Source organism: Prionailurus bengalensis, chromosome D1 (genome assembly GCF_016509475.1).
Source record: "Prionailurus bengalensis isolate Pbe53 chromosome D1, Fcat_Pben_1.1_paternal_pri, whole genome shotgun sequence".
Lineage (NCBI taxonomy): Eukaryota > Metazoa > Chordata > Mammalia > Carnivora > Felidae > Prionailurus > Prionailurus bengalensis.
The window spans coordinates 113,248,994-113,268,385 of NC_057346.1; the positions used below are offsets into that span (position 1 = coordinate 113,248,994).

At 58.1% G+C, this 19,392-nt stretch overlaps 1 protein-coding gene across 1 annotated transcript in view; it reads right to left on the reverse strand.

Moving 5' to 3' along the window:
* Positions 1-19,392, reverse strand: part of SHANK2 (SH3 and multiple ankyrin repeat domains 2) — a 476,763-nt gene that overhangs the window by 404,496 nt on the left and 52,875 nt on the right. Inside the window, 3 exon segments of the mRNA XM_043581937.1 lie at positions 1,335-1,443; positions 3,453-3,524; positions 6,632-6,835. Of these exon segments, the coding sequence (XP_043437872.1) occupies positions 1,335-1,443; positions 3,453-3,524; positions 6,632-6,835 (385 nt within the window).

Consider the following 19,392-nt stretch of genomic DNA (forward strand, 5'->3'; position numbering starts at 1 on the left):
GCACGAGGTGGGGGTCCTGTCCCAGCTCGAGGGGGTCAGAGGAGCCCCTAGAGATGACGAGAAGGCTCCATTCTTGAGCTGACATACGCATCTGCTGTGGGCCCAGTAACGGCCCAGAGCGGTGGGACACATTTAAGTGACGGTGGCCCGGACAGAGGGCCGGCCGGTCCCCAGAGGAGGGGAAGCGGGGGCCCTACTGGCTGAGTCCAGGAGGAGCGCTCTCCCGCCCGAGGTGACCAACCTGCAGGGACAAACACTCCAGCTGCCACGGAGCCTACCTGAGTCCTCCCGGCCATCCCAGCTTGGCGTGCCTCCCGGCAGGGGACACCCTCCCCCCAGGTGACTGCGCTCCGCCCCAGGGGACCTTGGGCAATGCCTGCAGACAGTCTGGTCGTCACACCTGGGGGTGCCACTGGTGCCTGGGGTGGCGGCCAGCGGTGCTGTGAACGCCCCACAACACAGACGCCTCCCCCCACAAACAAGCGCCCGGCCCCACCGTGGAGCAGGGTCCCACCATAAAAAAGAAGGAAGCCCCACCCTCCTGACAACACGGATGGACCCAGAGGGCCCGGCGCAACCTCAGCCAGGCAGACAGATGCCGTGTGAGCCAACGCGCCGAACCTAAAAACGCCGACTCCCTAAAGAGAGCAGATGGCGGGTGTGGGTGGTCAAAGACACCAACCTCCAGTCACAAGACGGGTGAGACCTGGGGACGTCGGTGCGGCCCGGGGACGAGAGCTAACGTCACCGTAGGGCACATGTGCGAGTCGCTGAAGGGATGTTAACCAGGCTTACGGGCTCAGTTCCCAAGGTGCACGTACACGTATCGGGTGGTTACGCTGCAGCCCGAAGCCAACACGACGTTACAGGTCAACTACGTCTCGGTAAGACCGGGGAGGGGGATGAGGTTAAAGAAGAGGCAGTGTTTAAAAAAGACGACGTCACGGGGGCCGAGGTCGGGGACCCCTGTGATTCTGACCCGAGAACGACCAGCGGCCCACACGCGGAAGGAGGTTAGGAAGACGTGCGCGTGTCAGCGCGTGTCCCACGGGGGGTGCACGACAGCTCGTACGCCTTGCCATCCGTTCCCTCCTTCATCCGTTCACTCGTTCGGCAGCTGTGGACGAGTGCCGATCGCGTGCCGGGTGCCGGGCCGGGTGCCCGGCTCAGCCCCCCTCGCCCGCGACTCACGCAGGAGTGACAAAGCCCTTTCAAGAACCAAGGGACGTGTCAGTGTCGCACACGCGTGTGCAGGGTGCCGACAGAAGCACCTCCTCGGACTCAACCCACGCTGCAGCGAGGCGTACTGACGTCCCCCCCCACCCGGGACCTGCCTCCAGTGTCCGGGTCATGGAAATTCGGATCCAAGCCGCGTTCCAGCATCTTGGTGATCTTTTCCACCGAGCGGTGCTGAATGTGGTCCGTGAACTTTTTCAGATTGGTCTAAAGAGAAAAACGAAAAGACAGAAATGTCTTAACGGGTCACCGGGAAGGTTCCTGACAGGGTGTGCCCTGGCTTCTGCCCTGGAGAGGGAGCCGCCCCCGCCCCTGCCCCTGCCCCCGCCCCCCCGCCGGGCACTGTGGACCCACCAGGCAGCGGCTGGGCATCTGGAAGCCCAGCACGCGGCACGTGCAACCAGGCCGCCCTGGATGCGGGTTTCAGAAATCTCTCGCCTTTCAGCCTTTCACCGTCGCCAAGAGCCACAGGACTTTCCTTTGCTTTTGAAAGGACAAACCAGCTGGACCCCTTTGAAAAACTAGTTTCCCGGGTCCACCCAGGCCGTCAGACTCCACCTCCGGGACGTGAGGCCCAGGGACTGCTGTTCGTGTTCTCTAGTCTCGAAAGCAGCAGCTGCGACGGAGAGCGGACAGGGCAGCCTCCTGCTGGGCTAATCCACTTTTGGGTGGACCCCGTGACTACGTGGATGGAAACAGGGACGCCTGGGCACAGAGCGATTCAAGGTGAGGAGAGACATTCACTTTTCGGGAGGTCAAAATGATCCGTGGGTCAGCCCTGGCGGGGAGTGATGTCTCCCCAGCTTTGCCCGGCCCCGTCTGCAACAGGGACCAGACGGCCCCCGGGCTACCTGACGACGACCACGGTATCCCGTCTGCTCCACGTGAAGACGCCAACCCTTGCCGCGGGCCCGATTCTGCAGCCCCCTGCACCGGGCTCCCCACACACACCGCAGGGGCAGCAGCGAGGGCTCCGGGACCTCCGGCCCGCCGACACAGGCTGGTTCTCTGCCCGAATGTTTTCTGTACATTCCACGGCCAGAATTAACAGATGCCCAGCGACACAAGAGACACTGGGTGTCACTTAACGCTTTCACTGCTATTTACTAACCAACGTTCTTATTAATCTGAAAGCACGTTCTTATCTACACTTCAGAAAGTAATCAGAACAGCCAGAAGCCTCCTCCAGACCTTGGGGTCTAAACACGGCCACCCCGGCAGATTCCAAGGCTGGGCAAGGAATGTGCACGCGGGCCAGGAACATTAGTTGGGCCACAAAGTTGTCAGCACTCAGAGGACGGTGGGGACATGCCGGAGGGCAGAGAGCCGGCCACATCTGGGCAACTTGAGCACAGAAAGAAATAACGGCGTACCGTAACCACTGAGCACGGTAAAATCCACGCGTCTACCGCGGCACAAATCGGGGACAGAACAAAAGCCAGGGGAAGCCGCTGGCTGAGAACGCCCTCCGCGAGCTCTCCTGGACGGCACCGGGACAGGCGAGGGGCAGGGTCCAGGCGGCTTCCTGATGCTGGCCCTCCCTGGGCTCACGTCCTCGGGCATCCTCAGAAATCACACATCCTTTCCAGCACTAAGGCAGATGCAGCCACGCGCTCCATCCCCAGCAGCCCCTGGACACGCACGGCATCCCCGACCAAGGGCAGGAGCCCCGCCAGCAAGCCAGCCCTCACGGACCGCAGCCCACGGCTCTCTGTGTCAACCCTGCCGGCCACGTGCAGGCCTCACCTCTGGGTGGTTTGTGCGAACAGCTCTTTCGCTGACTCTGTGCTCAGTGCTGTCCTCCCTGTCGCCAGCGGTGGCTCAGAGAAAATGGCTACCCCTCCTCCCAGAAACACCCAGGGGGACGTGCCTACAGCAGCGTCCCCTCCGATGCCAGTCGATGCACAAGTTTGCCACCAGCATGCTTTCATCACACAGGAGGAGAGGAGAGCCACGTCCAGGGGCTCTGGCGGGCGGACGCCCTTCCGGGCACCAGGAAGGCGCGTTCATTTGTGTGGTTTGGTCAGGCCCACGGGGGCCACGCCAGCGGAGGACATGCAGGTGCATGCACCTTGCCCCCGAGGGCACAAGTCCGGACCCACCCTGCGGCGGGGTCCCGCCTCCGAGGAAACCTCGTGGCCCCCTGATCGTGGAGACGGCGATGCCACGTAAGAGACACGAGGCCAGGTGTGGAAACGGCAGCCGTCCCCGCCTACCTTTGTGTGCAGCTTGGCCAACTGTTTCTCGTCCAGGTTGGATTGCTTATACACCCGCTTCTTGTATCGAAACTGGCACAGAGATGGAGACAGGAAGAAAGAAAACACGTGAGTACATCACATGGTGTTCAAAGGCCGCCTCGCGGAAGGCAGGGGCCCCACCGCTAACTCTCCCGGGGAAACTAAGCACAGTCATCCCACAGACCCCTGACATCGCAAGAATGACACCTGCAGGGATCCGCAGCCACGGGGCTGAGAAGCCACGGAAAGGAGAGCCACCCAAAGGGACGAAGGAGGCGTATCCTCCCACAGAGAAGCCACGCAGGCGCTCCTCTGCATTAGTGGTGATCGGGGTCCTCATGGCCGTGCGTGTGGCCCCGTGGACAAATCAGGATGTTTCTTTGACGTCCTTCCCCACCAACGTGCGTGAGAAGCCCGGCCCGGCGAAGCCAGCGTCCCCCGTGCCTCAGGTCTGGCCCGGGCTCTCCCCGCAAACGTGCACACCCCCCCCCCCCCCCGTCACCAAACTGGAAACCACACGTTTTCCTCCGACGTCGGAAGTGCCCAAGACCAACGTGCGGGTGCCAGTCGGCCTTGAACCCCAGCACCTCTGCCTCAGGCCGCGCCCGGAGGCCCCTCGGAGATAAAACGTGCCGGAGGCGCTACTGACGGTTGGGGAGGGCACCAGCGGTCTGCGGGAAGACTCCCGGTCAGGACACCTGTTCGGTTCCAGCCCCACCGACGTCCCGCCAGCCCGGGGCAGACGCTTTCCCATCTCAGACTCCGGTTCCCGATCTGTCGGTGGGGACACCCGAGGACGGTGCGTGGGCATCCTGGCCCGGACTGGCTCTGGCCAGATGTGCCCCACACCTCCCTGGGTTCCGCCACAGCCCGGGGGTTCGCACGAGCGCGGGTGGGGGTGGGGCAGGAAGGACGGTGTGGGGCAGCGGGGGCGGGGGGCCCATCCTGGCACCGACTGCACATACAGGGTCCGAACTGACAAATTCCTGTCGCACGGACTGAAACCGGGCTTTCTGTCAAGTGCCAAAACGAGCCCGTGGTGAAGCCCGGAAGTTTGGTGGAAAGTTCCGGGACCACGGGCGCTGGCCGCGGGCCGCAGGCGTCCGTCTCCCCTGGCCGGACCGCCAGCAGGGGCCCCAGACCTGGTTTAGGACTTCTTCCCCCGGTTCTAGACTCGAGCAGGACCGCGTGCTCGTGTGCCCCGCACCCTGGGCTGCGTGAGCCCCTCGAACACCCGGTCCGTACCCGTCAGACCTCCGAGGTTTCGGGAGCCACGAGGGTGACGTCGGGAGAGGTGGGGGCTCACTGACTGACGCCTCTAAGGGAATCCGAGTCACCGGGACTCCTTCGGGGTGTAAAAAGACGCTGGGGCCGCGAACGTCCCCTGGCGGGACGGGAAGTGCTCAGAGGAGGAGGACAGCTTCCCGAGGCGCCCTCGTGTCTAGCCTGTGGCGACGGGGACGCAGCTCCCAACACAAACCCTTTCCCTGATCTCTTCTCAGTGCTTCACACGCAGCCAACCACGTTCTACCAAAATTCTCAGGGGCAAAGAGCTCACGGCCACGGCCGCCCCGACCGGTGGGAGGCCAGGCCCGTCTCCCTCCGCCCAGCGGATCACCTGGTGGGATGGAGGCCTGAGGAGACGAGTAAACGGAAGTACAGTCCCTCCCCCGTTTGCAGGAGATTGCCAGCTGCCCGCGGACACCCTCCCTTGAGCCTCACGGCCCCCCAGGAAGACGGGAGTAACGTCCCCTCGATTTCAAAGCCGGGAACCCGAGGCCCAGAGAGGCTGGGTGGCAGGCCCAGGCCACACAGCTACCAGGAACGAACCGAGCCCCGTGTGGGGTGACGCACACGCGGGAACAGAGGCGCCCCCCCCCCCAGACAAACCACCCCCTCAGCCCCTTGACACAAGTCCCTGGACAGGACGTGGGAGGGAGGGCGAGTGTGTCCCTTCTGGAGTCCACGGCACTGCCCTGCCCAGCTTACAGGGTGTCCCCACACCCTCTCCTTTGGTTCTCGGTGGGTGGGAGACCGGCCGGAGTCACCCTCTGATCAAGAGTGGGTTCTGGACGTCCTGGTCTTCTCGCCAGGTTTTACTCCCAATGTGGAAATGATCAGTCCGCAAAATGAATCGCCCGTTTCCTGTTCCCGGTCTGTCACCTGCCACTCAAGCGTGAGCTCCGGCACACCCGACCTTGACAGTCCTGTGCACGGCGAGCACGCCTAGGAAGTGTCTGGTGCTTAACAGGCCCTGACGCGGGATTTTTTTTTTTTTTTACAGAGAAGCAAACTGAGGTCGGAACAGCGAACCACAGGATGCCAAGTGGCACCCCATCTTTTCCTCCACTGAACCCTTCCCTCTGGTCTGACACATGTTCCATCCAAATGGGGATCCCGATACCCTCAGCCTCAAAGTCTCTATCAAGCCCAGGCACGTGCAGATTCGGTCCGGCCTCGGTCCATGACCTCTCTGACTCCAGAGTGATCTCGTCGCTGAGAATATGGCAAAGCCCACTCAGCTTGCTCACGGGCCGGTGACGATTCCCCGCGTGCAGCCCCCCGCTGTTTGAGGAGGCCGAAATGAGCCTCATCACTCGATAACAGCAACGGGAGAAATGACCACCTGCCAGCGACTTGCAGAACTGCCTTAATACGTCACGCGGAAATACCGCGTGTAAAGCCGGGGGTCCGAGCGGCAGGGGCCGGTGGCACACTGCGTGTGGCCCAGGTTGCGCACTGACCCTTCACGAGGCAGCCCGGACCGACAGCAGCTCCGAGCCCACTGGTCATTCCTGGGCAAGAAGCAGGAAGGAAATCCTGCCTCTGATCACAGCCGGATGGCCACTGGCCAGCCCACATCCAGGGACGGAAGTCTGACTCGGGGAGGCGGAAGCGGGCCCCACTCCGCACCCCAGGACCCGCAGGCCCCCGCGACATGACCCTGAGTCGCACCCGAGGTTGGCTCACCCCAAGATTTCTCAAAACAAACGGAGAAGAGCTGGCGCGGCCGTCTGAGCTTCGCCAAATCAGGTGCAACCCCAACCTCGCAACGAACTTCGAACTTGGGGGTCGCTGCCCTGTTGAAGTCAGACCTGGAGTCCCGCGAAGGTCCTCCCCCCCACCCCGCATCCAGGCCGCGAGGCAGACGCCGGTACCTCCAGGGAGGGGATGCCCTTGCCCGCGGGCTGCGGGTACTCGCGCAGAAGCCGCTCCTCGTCCAGGAACTTCCCGTCGCGCCCGTTGCTGGCAGGCTGGAACAGCCCGTAGTTGAGGACGTCCTTCAGGCTCTGGTTCAAGGAACACAGAATCCGCTGCTTCGCGACCCACACGGTCGCGTCCGGGTCAAACCGAAGGCACTTCTGCAGAGAAGGACAAAGACACCTGATCAGTGGCACATCCCACCCGGCACGTGGCCAGAGATGTCAGAGGTGTTTCCACAGAAGTTCTCTGAGCAGCGGACCCCCGTCCCCACGCTTCAGGACGAGAGATCAGACCCTCTTGTCGCCCGGATGGAGACACGGTGTCAACACCGGAGGAGAAAAGCAAGGACTGAGCCACTGGCCTCTGCGGCCTTGACTCAGACCCTTGGCACCGGCCGTGGTTTTCTGGTCAACGACGCCGACCGCCTCGGGCGGCTCCCCCCCCTGCGTGGGGCTTCTCAAACCCCCAGCGCTTGTGGACACCGTGTCGACCCCCTGGCCACCCAGCAGAGCGTCTGAGGCAGCACGTCCGGGCCCCAAACCTGCACTGGTCACGAGCGTGAAGGTGACAGGGAACACGCGTTGAGACCCGCGGCTCAAGCAGAGCACAGCACGATTTCCCTCGTACGTCGGCCGCACGTCATCTCCGACACGGAGGGAGGCCTCGGCTCGTAACCTCTCTGGTGGGAAAGTCCACGGCAAGCGGCCGTGCCACTCCACCGGACTGTGGACAGACCAGCCCCGCCACTCCCAAACCAGAAAGGAAGGCCGTGATGAAACACAGTTGGACTTAAAAAATCCCATCGGGTGCCAGGAGTGGCAATTTTTTAAATCTTCAAGAGTGTAGACGGGGCCTGCAAAATCAGTCACACCTTGCAAAAGTGTAACCGTGCCACTAAGTACCCAAGGGTTATGCTCCCGGGCCCCCTTCTGGGAGATTCACCAACGAACCAGGAAAAGCAAACGCAGCATCACATCTGCTTCTAACCACGTCTCGTTTTTTTAAAGACTTTGTTTTTCCACTTTTTTAATGTTTTTTTTTTTTGAGAGAGAGCACACGCAGTGGAGGGGCAGAGGGAGAGAGACAGAGACAGAGAGAGAGAGACAGAGAGAGAGAGAGAGAATCCCAAGCAGGCTCCGCACTGTCCGTGCAGAGCCCAAGGTGGGGCCCGATCCCACAAACCACGAGATTGTGACCTGAGCTGATATTAAGAGTTGGATGCTTCACCAACTGAGCCACCCAGGCACCCCGTGACTTCTCATTTTTGTTGAATTAAAATGATGTTCTATTGAACAGCCATCAGCCGGGGCTCGAGATGGCCTTGTCACTGTAAAAAAAACCTTCAAAAAGGACAGGAGGCTGGGACGGGTTCTCTACTGGGGGTTGGGCGTGCCCAAGGACACGGAGGCCCTCCCCGCATCGTCCCGTGCCTCGGCCTCCGGGAAGCACCTCCCCGCCAGGTAAGAAGAACCTGCCCCATTCAACAATGAGGAACCTTCAGCAGGCAGCCCAGGGTCCCGCTGCCAGGAAACCTGACCCTTACACATGATTCACCCGTCCGTCCCTCCCCACTGTCAATGGCTGAATTCAAGGGTGACCTCGGAGCTCCCTTGGGGCTACCAGGCTGGCTGAGGGTGGGCTGTTCACTTCGGTGACGCTTCATGACTGCAGCCGCAGCCCCGGCCGGCCTTGGCTGGGTGACGGGAGTATCTGGAGACACAACAAACTAGATCTGCCCGACGTGACCGAGCGGGGCCGCAGATAACAAACACGCCAAGTCCTGTTTCGGGAGTCGCCATTGGCCTCTGGTTCCAACCACACAGACACCCAAGTTCCCTTGGATGCCAGCACCCCAGGCTGACCTGGGGCCCCTGCACTGTGGCCAGCAGGTGAGCACCCAGTGGAATACAGGCTGGCACCTGCTCCCAGGGGACCCGTGGGCCTTTGCAGGTGATCACAGAGCACCCACTGCCACTCTGGGCGGAGCCGGGGCCGTGGAGCCTATGCCCTGGGCGGGCCAGTTCTGCACAACAAAGAACTGTCCTGCTCTAAGAAACACCAAGAAGACCCAATTCAGAAACTTCCAGAAGGAGCAGGAGCTTGGCGGTCAGGAAGGCCTGGGCTTACAGCCCAGCCACACTACCTTTGTGATCCTGGGCGAACCCGCCGGCCCAGAAGTCCCTGTTCCCAGGGTGAAAATCAGAACCCACCTAACTGGATGGGCTTGTAAGGGTCAGACAGAACGTAAATAATACAGGCCGTTAGGGGTTGAACGTGTCCCGCAAAGCATGCTGACGTCCTGACCCCCTTTATCTGTGCGTGCGATTTATTTGGAAATAGGGTCTTGGCAGATATAATCGAGTTAAGATGAGGTCGTAACAGAGTAGGGCGGGCCGCAATCCACTGTGTCCCTCTGAACAGGGAAATTTAGGCACAAACGTGCACGTACCACGCAAAGACAGAGGCAGAGACGGAAGCGGTGCATTCCAAGCCAAGGAGCGCCAGGCATCGCCACCAGCAGCTGGGGCAGGGGCCTGGCCCAGACTCTCCCTCCGAGCCTCGGGAGGACCCAGCCCTCCCTGCCCCCAGATCCCAGCCTCCAGCCCCCAGGACCCGGAGACAATACACGTCTGTGGTTTAAACCCCGCAGGGCAGGGGTAGGGGCACAGACAGGGACTCGAGCACTCAAGGCTGTAGATTAACCTTGGGGGACCTAGAAGGTATAGGCCAGGGAGGAGTCAAGGAGCATCTCCGGGGATCCCGGAATGGGAGGTGGTCCCACCACTGAGATTTGGGAGGGTGTGGGCAGCGGTCAGTTCGGGCTGGGCTGGGCTGTTGGATCGCGTTGTCAGCAACAGAGAGTTGACCCTCGAGTTACCCGTTTGTGTGCTGGCGTCTAACTCGCCGTGTGCGTAACGGACGGTGTGCTTGGGCTCGTGGCCAGTGTGCGCCTTTGTATTCAAGCCCTGTCAGAGCAACCGTCCCGCCACTGCTGGGTTGAGGAGGTGGTTCCAAGCCTTACTTCAGAAGGGGATTCCTACTGGGCGAACATCTGCGTCGGAACGGCTTTGCGGCCCTTCGAGGGCTTTCTTTTGTGCGTGCGGCCCAAGGCCCGGCCGTCAGGTGGAAGGGGAACACGCTTCCTCGCAGCCGTGTTTTACCGTCTCCCCCAGCACCCGTGTCCCAGCACTTTGTCGCTCTATTTTGCAAAGCTATTGGGACCTCAGAGGCTAGACGTTCTCCCTTTGAAAGAAAGGATTTAGAATCTCCTACGTGTTGTCCTTTGCCCTAGAACTTGAGAATCTGAGACTCAGCTTCGTTTTCTGGGAAATGGGAATAATAATGATGGTTTTTATATTAACAGTAATCATCGTATTTGTTACATGTAAGCGTGCCGTACGGATTGTTTTCATTACGTAAGAGTATGTGATTACACGTAATTATCTCTACAACAATAATAATGATAATTCTGCTCACTCGTGGTTGTGGTGAAGGGAAATGCGGTTACACCGTTCCTACGTATTAGGATTCAATAAATGTTGACCACTACGGTGTCATTGTCATCTCCAGGCTCTGCGCTCCTTAAGGCGCAAGACCCGCATCTCAGTCATCTTGTGTCCTGCCACCCATGCCCTTCCCAGGGCTGGTACAAGACCCTTTATGCAGAAGACGGAAGCGGAAGACGGAAGCGGAAGACAGAAGCGGAAGACGGAAGCTAGAGGAATAAAGGCGTTCCCCTAAGCCACCCTTGAGTGGCAGTAGCTGGGCCCTAGGATTCCTGACACCCAGGCTATCTTGGCAATGCCCCCTGTGCTATATGGCAAATCGCTCACCCTGAGAATACCTGTGACGGATTATGAAGCATACCCATCTCCCAGGGCTATAGGGAGACGGGAATAAGGTACCAATCCTTCTCAACACTTCATCAGGCATCACGTGGTAAGAGTGGGGTGAGGAAAGCTCACTTCAGGTAGAAACCGTCTTCATGCTCCATCTGCCAGACTCATCACTCCCCCCAGATTTGTCCCCTGCCGATCCTGTGCTGAGCCCTTGACCTGAAATTCCCATCCCCAACCCTCCCGTGGCTTTTTGTTCCCGGGCCCGGTCCACGGTGTGCGTGCCCTCGCAGACAGCTTACTTACTCCTCCCTCGGGGCATCCACGGGGGCTCATTTGAGCACTTATGTTCAGCTTCTCCATCCTGTCTGAGAGTGGAGTCTCTCACCGCCTCCAATATGGCCTAGGGCTGGTTTTCTCATTGAGGTTTTCATGCCTCCCAGCTGTCATTCATTGACTGGACTACCCACGCCAGGACTGCCCTCGCAGCAGGGCTGTGCCTGATGGGCTGCTGGGGAAGGATGGGAGTTGAGGAGGGGTGACGGAGGAAAGGCAGCGGGATGTGTCTGGTGTCTTCCGAGCTGGCCGCACGGTGGGCTTTCCTGGAGCCGGGTGTGAGCACGTAGGTAGCACCCACCACGCATGGAAGGAGAGGGGTTACCTGGCACGCCAGGCCGTGTATGTGCCCCGTGCACCTGCACCTCCAGCTGACCGTCCCTTCCCTGCCTCACCTGCCAGCTGAAATCATACTCACTCTCCCAACAGGGCCCAGGACTCACCCTCTGTAGCATCCCTCCAGGTTGAGGTGACCACCGAATGTCCCGAACAGAACCCAGGGAGCTGATCTGACCGCCCACGGACCACAGCCCAAGCTACTCGGCTGACCGCTGCTCCCTCCTGTCCAGCCTGTGGTCACCGCCTCTCCATCCTGCATGTACTTTGCCTCATGACATTTCAGTAACCGTCACTCTTTGATCTCCTGGTGCGACACCCCAAATGCCGAGACGTCCAGAGCCACCTGGAAACCTCCCAGAGTGTCTGGGCTGGGCTGTGTGGCTTAAGACACCCGAAAACTGCACGAGGATGTAATGACATCCCCAAGGCCCAATTCACAGCGGCTTCTCCCTCAGGCCTGATGAGCAGAGCATTCGTGGTAGCTTGGGAAGGGAGGTGGGGCTGACAGGGCAGAGAACCGCGAAATCTAACAGGGAGAGCGGGACTCGGTGACCGACATCAGCCTCAGTTCAGGGGTCTGTCCCAGAAGCTCCTAGGGTTTCCTGGGGCCAGCATCAGGTCTTCTGAGCCCCAAGAGGCCTTGACTCAGTGGAGAGAGGCACATTCGAACACAGGGAAACCATCCACATCTTCTTCTGAGATGTCCCCCCTCAATCCTGTGCACAGGCCCCCCCCGACCCCGCTGATTAGTGTCCCTCCCTACTCCAGACTATGAGCTGCTCCATGGGAACAAGGCTGTGTGTCTATTTCTTGGCACATCCACACCTGAAGCTCCGTATACACTGATGGAAGTGAGCCACACTGAACACAAGCCTCCAGAAATGGAATGCTCCTGGGTGACATAGCCCGACACAGAGCAGGGTCTGGTCTTGACCACAGTGAGGATGGATGCTGGGAGCTGCTGTGACCATGGGCTCGCTCTGCACCCAGGACACCGGGAACACATTATCTCGTTAAGATACGGCAAAGATCCAGAGAGGGCAGACTTGCACCCGTGTTTGCAGAATTGTAAGCAGTACAGCTGTGGTCGGCTGGGTGGTTAAGGGTATGAAACTCCACCCTTCCACTGGTAAAGCTCACGGCCAAACTCAAGTCTAAAATGAAGAGAGTGAGAGCCGCCTACTCTCCTGCTTGGTCAGCATGAGTCGTAGCTGTTCTGCAAGATGTGAGGCTCACAACCGAGAATACCAGGACACAAGGGGAAGAACACTGACTTGGACACAGATAGAGGCAGACACCCAGTCTGTCTGCCACGTATGCTGGGTGTATAGGTTCCTAGGGCTGTCGTGACAAAACACCACAGATGGGGGCTTAAATCACACACATTCACTGTCCCCCACTGGAGGCCTGGTGTCCAAGGCCCAGGCGTGGGCAAGGCCAGGTCCTCCCGAGGCCTCTCTCCTTGCGTGTGGACGGCTCCTACCCCCGTGTCCTCATGGGGTCGTCCCGCTGTGCATGTCTGTGTCCTGATCTCCTTTTTAAAACACTGTTCCTACTGGATTAGGTCCCACTCCTATGACCTCATGTTACGTGAATCAACTCTTTAAAGACCCCACCTCCAAATAGACTCACATTCAAAGATGCCAGGAGTTAGAACTTCTGCAGAGGGATGGGGGGGGGGGGACAACTCAGCACATAACACTGTGACCATGGCCAAGTCTCTGCCTCACACTAAGGACCACAGGCCTGGGTGGGCCACGTCTGAGGTGTCGACAAACTCACACAATCCATGAAGGATCAAAACCCTTGTGCTCTGGGGTCATGTGCCCACCAATGCCCAAGTGGACATCTCTTGTTTTGACTTGCAATAACACGGCAAGAGAATTTCATGGAAAAGAGTAAACTGTTCTCCACATCTGCTCTGGGTCCCATACAAGGGGGATGATGGCAATCGTTGTTGTGTGAGGTCTTACAAAGGTCGGGAAGGGGGTAGACAAAGCTTGAAAGAATGGTAAATATCACACTGCATAAAATAAACACCGTGAGAGGGCCCGGTCTGGAGGTCAAGTAAAGAACCGTCGACACCACAAGGTCGGATGGCACAGATACTCTTGGTCCACTACATCCAGCACGTCTGTTCGTTCGTGTTCCCCAGATGACACTTCAATCCACCACACTCTTGACTTCCACCCAGAAGAGTTAAAAAAACAGAGGATGCCAAAGCATTCGGGGGTCGTGATGCCAAGGGGACACTCCCTGGATCACCCTGTGGGGACCCAGAGCTGGACACACAGACCCGAGGGAGGATAAATATCCCAGCTCTTGGAGCACCTGCAGGCAGCATCCAGCAAGAACTCAGGATATGCTGAAAGAAATGCAGGCTTCTGAGCACACCACACATTGCAAAGAAGTGCATTTCACAATTTAAGACTTCCTCCAGGCCACACTTTATGTCATTAGCAGTCCCTTTAGGATGCAGTTTAAAAGAGCCATCATAGGGGAGCCTGGGTGGCTCAGTCAGTCAAGCATCTAACTTTCAGCTCAGGTCATGATCTTGTAGTTCGTGGGTTCGAGCCCCGCGTGGGGCTCTGTGCTGACAGCTCGGAGCCCGGAGCCTGCTTCGGATTCTGCGTCTCCTTCTCCCTCCGCCCCTCCGCACCCTCTCAAAAGTAAACATTAAAGAAAAGTTAAAAATAAATAAATAAGAGAGCCATAACACACAGAACTTGCCAGGGGCCATTTCAAGGGACACTCAGGCATGTTTGCGCCTTTAATAACAGCTGTTCACGTGCAATCCGCAGATTTGCCCACCTCCGAAATACAGCCAACGCCAAGGCAACCCAAACCGGGACTGGGCGGTTTCCAAAGGAAACACTGCTCCCTGCTGTGCACAAAGACCTCTCGGGCTGGAACCTGTGGGGACAAACAGGCAAGCGCCCTCATGGCTAAGGCATGAAGATTAAAATAAGGGATTCCGAGGGAAAAGGAAATGCTGGGTGACCTTGACTGAGGACAGCCTCGTGCGTGGGTGCTGAAGGAAGGCCAGGAGTCATGAGGGTGCTTCTGGATGTCTGAACGCTAATAAAGGATAAAGCGGCCGTGGATTCGTTTTTCCAATCGGAATAAGTCCTTTCAAACAGTAAAAGCCTAACTACCACCTGGTGCTCGGTTGAAGCGGCGGGCGAACCAAGTGCTGGGGCTGATTTTTAAGGGGCTAACTGGTGGTCCTCCGCCATTGTCAAGGTGACGGTAAACGGAGAGGCGCCGCTCAGAATCTGGGGGTGGCCCACGTCTCCAGGGAGGGGAGGTAATTCTTCTCTCCTGATGGCCATCATCAGGCGGCCCCCGGAAGCGGAGTCGGGGACAGGACGTTTGGGGTTGGGGCCACACGCTTGCAGCTGCTGACACGTCTTCTCATGGGCTCCGGAGGTTGGGACTAGTGCTCCTGAGTCTAGAGGGGAACAGGGAAAACTCAGAATGGCTCCCAGAGCCACACAGCTGTAAGAGGTGCAGCTGTAACTCACGGGCCTGGAGGCAGAGCCGGACCCACTGGGTCCCAGAAGCACACGGAGACATGGGCCAGGAGGGCTGCCCTGGCAGGGGTGTGACGTGGACGGGAGACGGGCAGGGGCCGGGGAGGTGGCGGTGGACGCCACACGGACACTGTGGGGAACGAGCCCCCGTCCATCCAGGGAGGAGGTGTGGGAAGAAAAAGGTCAAAAATGGGCGGGCAGGACTCAGACCCAGCAGGACGAGTCACAGAGATCTGACCACAGAAGGTGCTGGAAAAGTGCCTCGCTCTTGGATCTGACGCAGAAAATTAAATATTGACGGTTCGGCCCTGGCATGGCCACCTTCTGGGTAATTCTTATCAGCCTGGGACACCGGGGGAGGAGGAGACGTCCTAATCTTCACCAGCGTGGCCTTTGGAACCACAGTGTTCCCAACACAATGTGGGATTTGCCAAGGGTTTTTTTTTTTGCAGAATGTGTAATCATTCCAGACCAAAGCCACTTCCCCAAACAGTACCTTCTCAGAGAGAAAAGCTTAAGCAGAAGGGCACAGCAACTCAGACATTTGTCACACGGGCTACGGAGACCCCGGCAAGCCAGGCTGACCTCTCGCGTATAAAACATTACCCTACTACCTAATGATGGAAATGGAAGTAAAGCCCCTCTCAGCCTTCAGCAAGCTGCCCTGCCATGATCAAGGCCTACTCTTGGAGCCCTGGCCGTGCTTTAAACCACTTACAACCCACCAGTTCCCTGATGAAAACTGTAAACTGTAAACCACTCCATTTAAGGACAGGGAGGTCGGTGATCATCACCGCCATCACAGAGAAAATGGAGGCAGGGGGAAGTCGGCGGCCGGGCAAGGGCGGGGGGCTCTCTTTGGCCTTAGCAACCAATGAATGAAACCACAAAGAAAACCAGAGTCCACGCCTTCCACGTCCCCCAAAAGTGATCCAAATGGGGACTACAAAGGACACAGGAGGGTCTCTCAAAGAAGAGATCAAAGATCCAGACCATCTGTTTCTGTAATGAAAAAGGGAGGGAGAGACAGACTGAGAGATGGAGAGATGGGTGGGTGGGTGGATGGGTGGGTGGGTGGATGGGTGGGTGGGTGGATGGGTGGGTGGATAGATGGGTGGGTGGGTAAAGGGAGGGAAGGATGGATGGGTAGTTGGATGGGGGGGGTGGATGGATGGGGGAGGAAGGGATAGAGGGAGGGTGAGATGGAAGGATAAATGGATTACTGATGGATGGATAATCTAAAAGACAAATCTCAAAAACATACCTGCCAGGTGGAAAAAATAAGTTACAAATGACACGCCCAGTATGATGCCAGGTACATATGTTCGTTTTTACACGACGCAACACTATACAGCGATCACTGATACATACAGGCAGTGAGCAAGAGGGATTCACACTGAATTTAAGACAGCGCTTCTGCTGAGGAGAGGGGGCTGGGCATGAGGACTAAGGGTGACTTTGACCTTATAGGGCCAAGCGTTTTAATCCTGGGATAAAAAAGTGACAAAATGCTCACCACTGTCAATGATTCATAATAGATAGATACAATGGTATTTATGACATCATTCTTTGTGTTGTCCTGTATTTTCAGTTTTCTGCATATTAAAAAAAACAAACAGCATCATACAAAGACCTAAGGCGTCTCTCTGCCTCTTGGGGGTCTCCTTGGTGGAGATGGGAGTCAGCCCTGGGCCACACTGCGTAGTGTCAAAATTCTTGAAGGAAGAACATTATCACCATCGTCTCCATCGGCCCCCTGAATCCTCCTGACTTTTCTTTCAGGGCAGAAAATGTGCTCAAGCCAGGGTCAGGTACAACTGATTTTCTAATGAAGTCTACAATCCCAAACAAATTTCCTTTAGGTCAGCAAACGGGCGGGCAGGAAAGAATACGTTCCAAGACAGGAAGATCCGGAATCAAAATGGCAGCCTGAAAGACCAACACATTTTTGGACGCAAGAGTTTTTCACCTCCGTGTTGCCTGGGCTACTCGATGACACGTGAGGCCATTTAATGGTGGCTTTCAAGGCACCAATGTGGTAAGCACTGGTCTCAGGGACAGACTTGAGGGATGCTGGGCTTGCCTCCCACAGGAGAAGCAGACAGCTAAGGAAACCACAGGTCTGTCTCCCAGTCCACACAGTGGGGGATTCCACTGAGAGGGAACGTGCAGAAGAGGCAAATCCAGAGGATGGAAAGCAGATGGGTGGTTGCCAGGGGCTGCGCGGCACGGGGAGGGGGGCTGACTGCTGAGGGGCAGAGGGTTTCCTTCCGGGGTGATGAGAATGTTCCAAGAGTAACTGCGGCCAACAGGTACACTCATCTGGGAATTTACTCAAATCCGTTGAACTGTGTGCTTCTCATGGGCAAACTGTATAGAAGGTGAATTTCAGCTCAATTTTTGCAAGATATTGTTTCTCCCCTGTACTGAGAGACTGTCGAGACACAGGCATCGCATTTTAAAACTTGTTGACATACATCACAATTAAGGACCGTTCGGAAGGCCAGACCACACTCTCGTGCAAGAGTGACACCTCCTCCGATCCCACCGACTTCTTCATCAGGAACCTGTCCGCGGGCCTCCGCCTTCATCAACGCCCCCCTGGCTTCTTGCAGGAGCCTCCTACCCGCTTCTGCTTCCTTCCTTCCTCGTGGACCCCACGACCCAGAGAAGCCAAGATCCCCCTTCTCAAATATTAACGAGGTCATGCGCTCTGCACCAAGCCTTCCACAGCAGCTCTGCTCAGATGTCCCCTCCTCACTGGTCGGAGACGAGGGTTCAGATGACGTCATTGACTCTCTCAGTGACAGTGTTCATTCAGCGACACCAGTCGCTGGGGCACAAGGACACACAAGACAGACCGGGAGCCCCGGCGGAGAGAGACGCTGGCCAAGGAGTCACGCGAGCGTGTACCTGCGGAGCGTGTACCTGCGTGTGCTGGGGGTGCAGGGGAAGCAAGGGCCACAGGGCCACCTCGTGGAGGATCGGTGGGGGCAGGGGAGGCGCACCGGGTAAGCATTTGATCCTCATCGTTGAGACCCTAAGGGCTCCTGGGGGAGACCGACAGGACGCGGTGGAACTGTGTTTACGCTACGAGCGTCTCCTGCTGGGTGGGCTCTTCTGGGCCAGGGGGAAAGGCGGGGATACAGACGGCAGGGTGACGGAGGCGGACAGGATAGCCGGGGTCCAAGGGACCCAGAGGGCTCAGGACAGGACCCGGCATTGGGCTGGTAAGGCGTCCGGCGGGGATGGACCCCCGCATGCCGGCTCGGACGACAGAATCAGAAGTTCACGGCCAAAACGTGGACAGCAAGGTGTGGCCCATCCATCGACGGAATGCTCCCTGCCAGTAGAAAGGAGACAAGGTGGAGGAGCCTCAAATCTCTTCCACTGCGTGAAAGAAACCAGACACGGAATCCACATCCTGCATGACCCCATGAACACCGAGTGCCCACAACAGGGAGACCACAGAGACACGAGGCAGGGTAGTGGACGCAGGGGCTGGACGTGGGCGAGGACAAGCTGCGGGCAGGCGGTGAATGGGAAGATCCCCGACGCAGAGGGCGGTGACGGCTGCACGACTCAGCAAATTCCCTGAACGTCCATGCGTGGGTTTCCTTAAGAGAGGTGCCTCTTACGGCTTATAAATCGTACCTTAATAAAGTTGTTTTTTCAAGACTAACCACTAGCTGAGAGGGGGAACAGCGGTGGGACCAGGCGTGGGGGGTTGGAGAGAGAGGAAGGGAGGGTCCCGGCACCCCCTTCAGGCAGCGTGACCTTTCAGCTGAGCAGCTGTCAAGGGGGTGCACTCCGGCCCCCGGGACAGAGGTCAGAGCTGGAGGTGCGGCCGTGGCTGTGGCCATCCGTTGCTCAGACGTGGTAACTGAGGCCCTGAGTGTGGGAGGGGCATGGAGTGAGCCCTGGGACTCCCGAGCTTCGTGTGAGAGTTAAGTAGAAGATGGGAATGTCTAGGGGAGGGGAGGGATTCTCAGCAAAGGAATCTGGTTTGGATGGGAGACAAGTCTTGACAGAGCTGATCCACTCAGGGCCAGAGTGCTGCGGAGAGCCAGTCAGGGGGATCCCCAACCCAAGCCCCCTCCGGAAAGACGGTCCTAGGACACACTTCCGTGAAGGGGACCTGGGGGGCGGCTGGCTTCCAGAAGTCCGGACCCCATGCGAGAAGACACCAGCGCTCACCTCCCGAGGGGCCAAGTGCAAGGAGTTAGCACGTGCCCAACGACGCGCTCAAAAGGAGCTCTGCAAGGTAGGAAGCCATCCCTGCCCGGATCTTCTAGAACCTTCCGTCACGATGGACGGTCTCTGTAGAACGAGAGGCCAGTAGGGAGCACTAGGGGCTCAGAAATTGCCAAGACGGGTGAAGAAGTCCTAACATTCAAAATCACAGGAACCTCAGATACGAAAAGCAAATGCAGTGGTGTCTCTGCGAGAAAAGGTAAGGAAGGGATTAAAACCTGGGGAAGGTGGGACCTCACTGCTCCGGGAGTTCTGTTTTGACCCTCAGTGTCACGCAGAAGGGCCAAGGTCGCTTGGAAACCAAACAGTCCATTTGGAAGCAAGTGATAGACGGTGGAGAGTCCCGGTCAGCCGATGTGTGCGGTGGGGAGGCAGGAGCCACGAAGACGTGACGGGCTGCTGCTTTGGTGGAGGAGG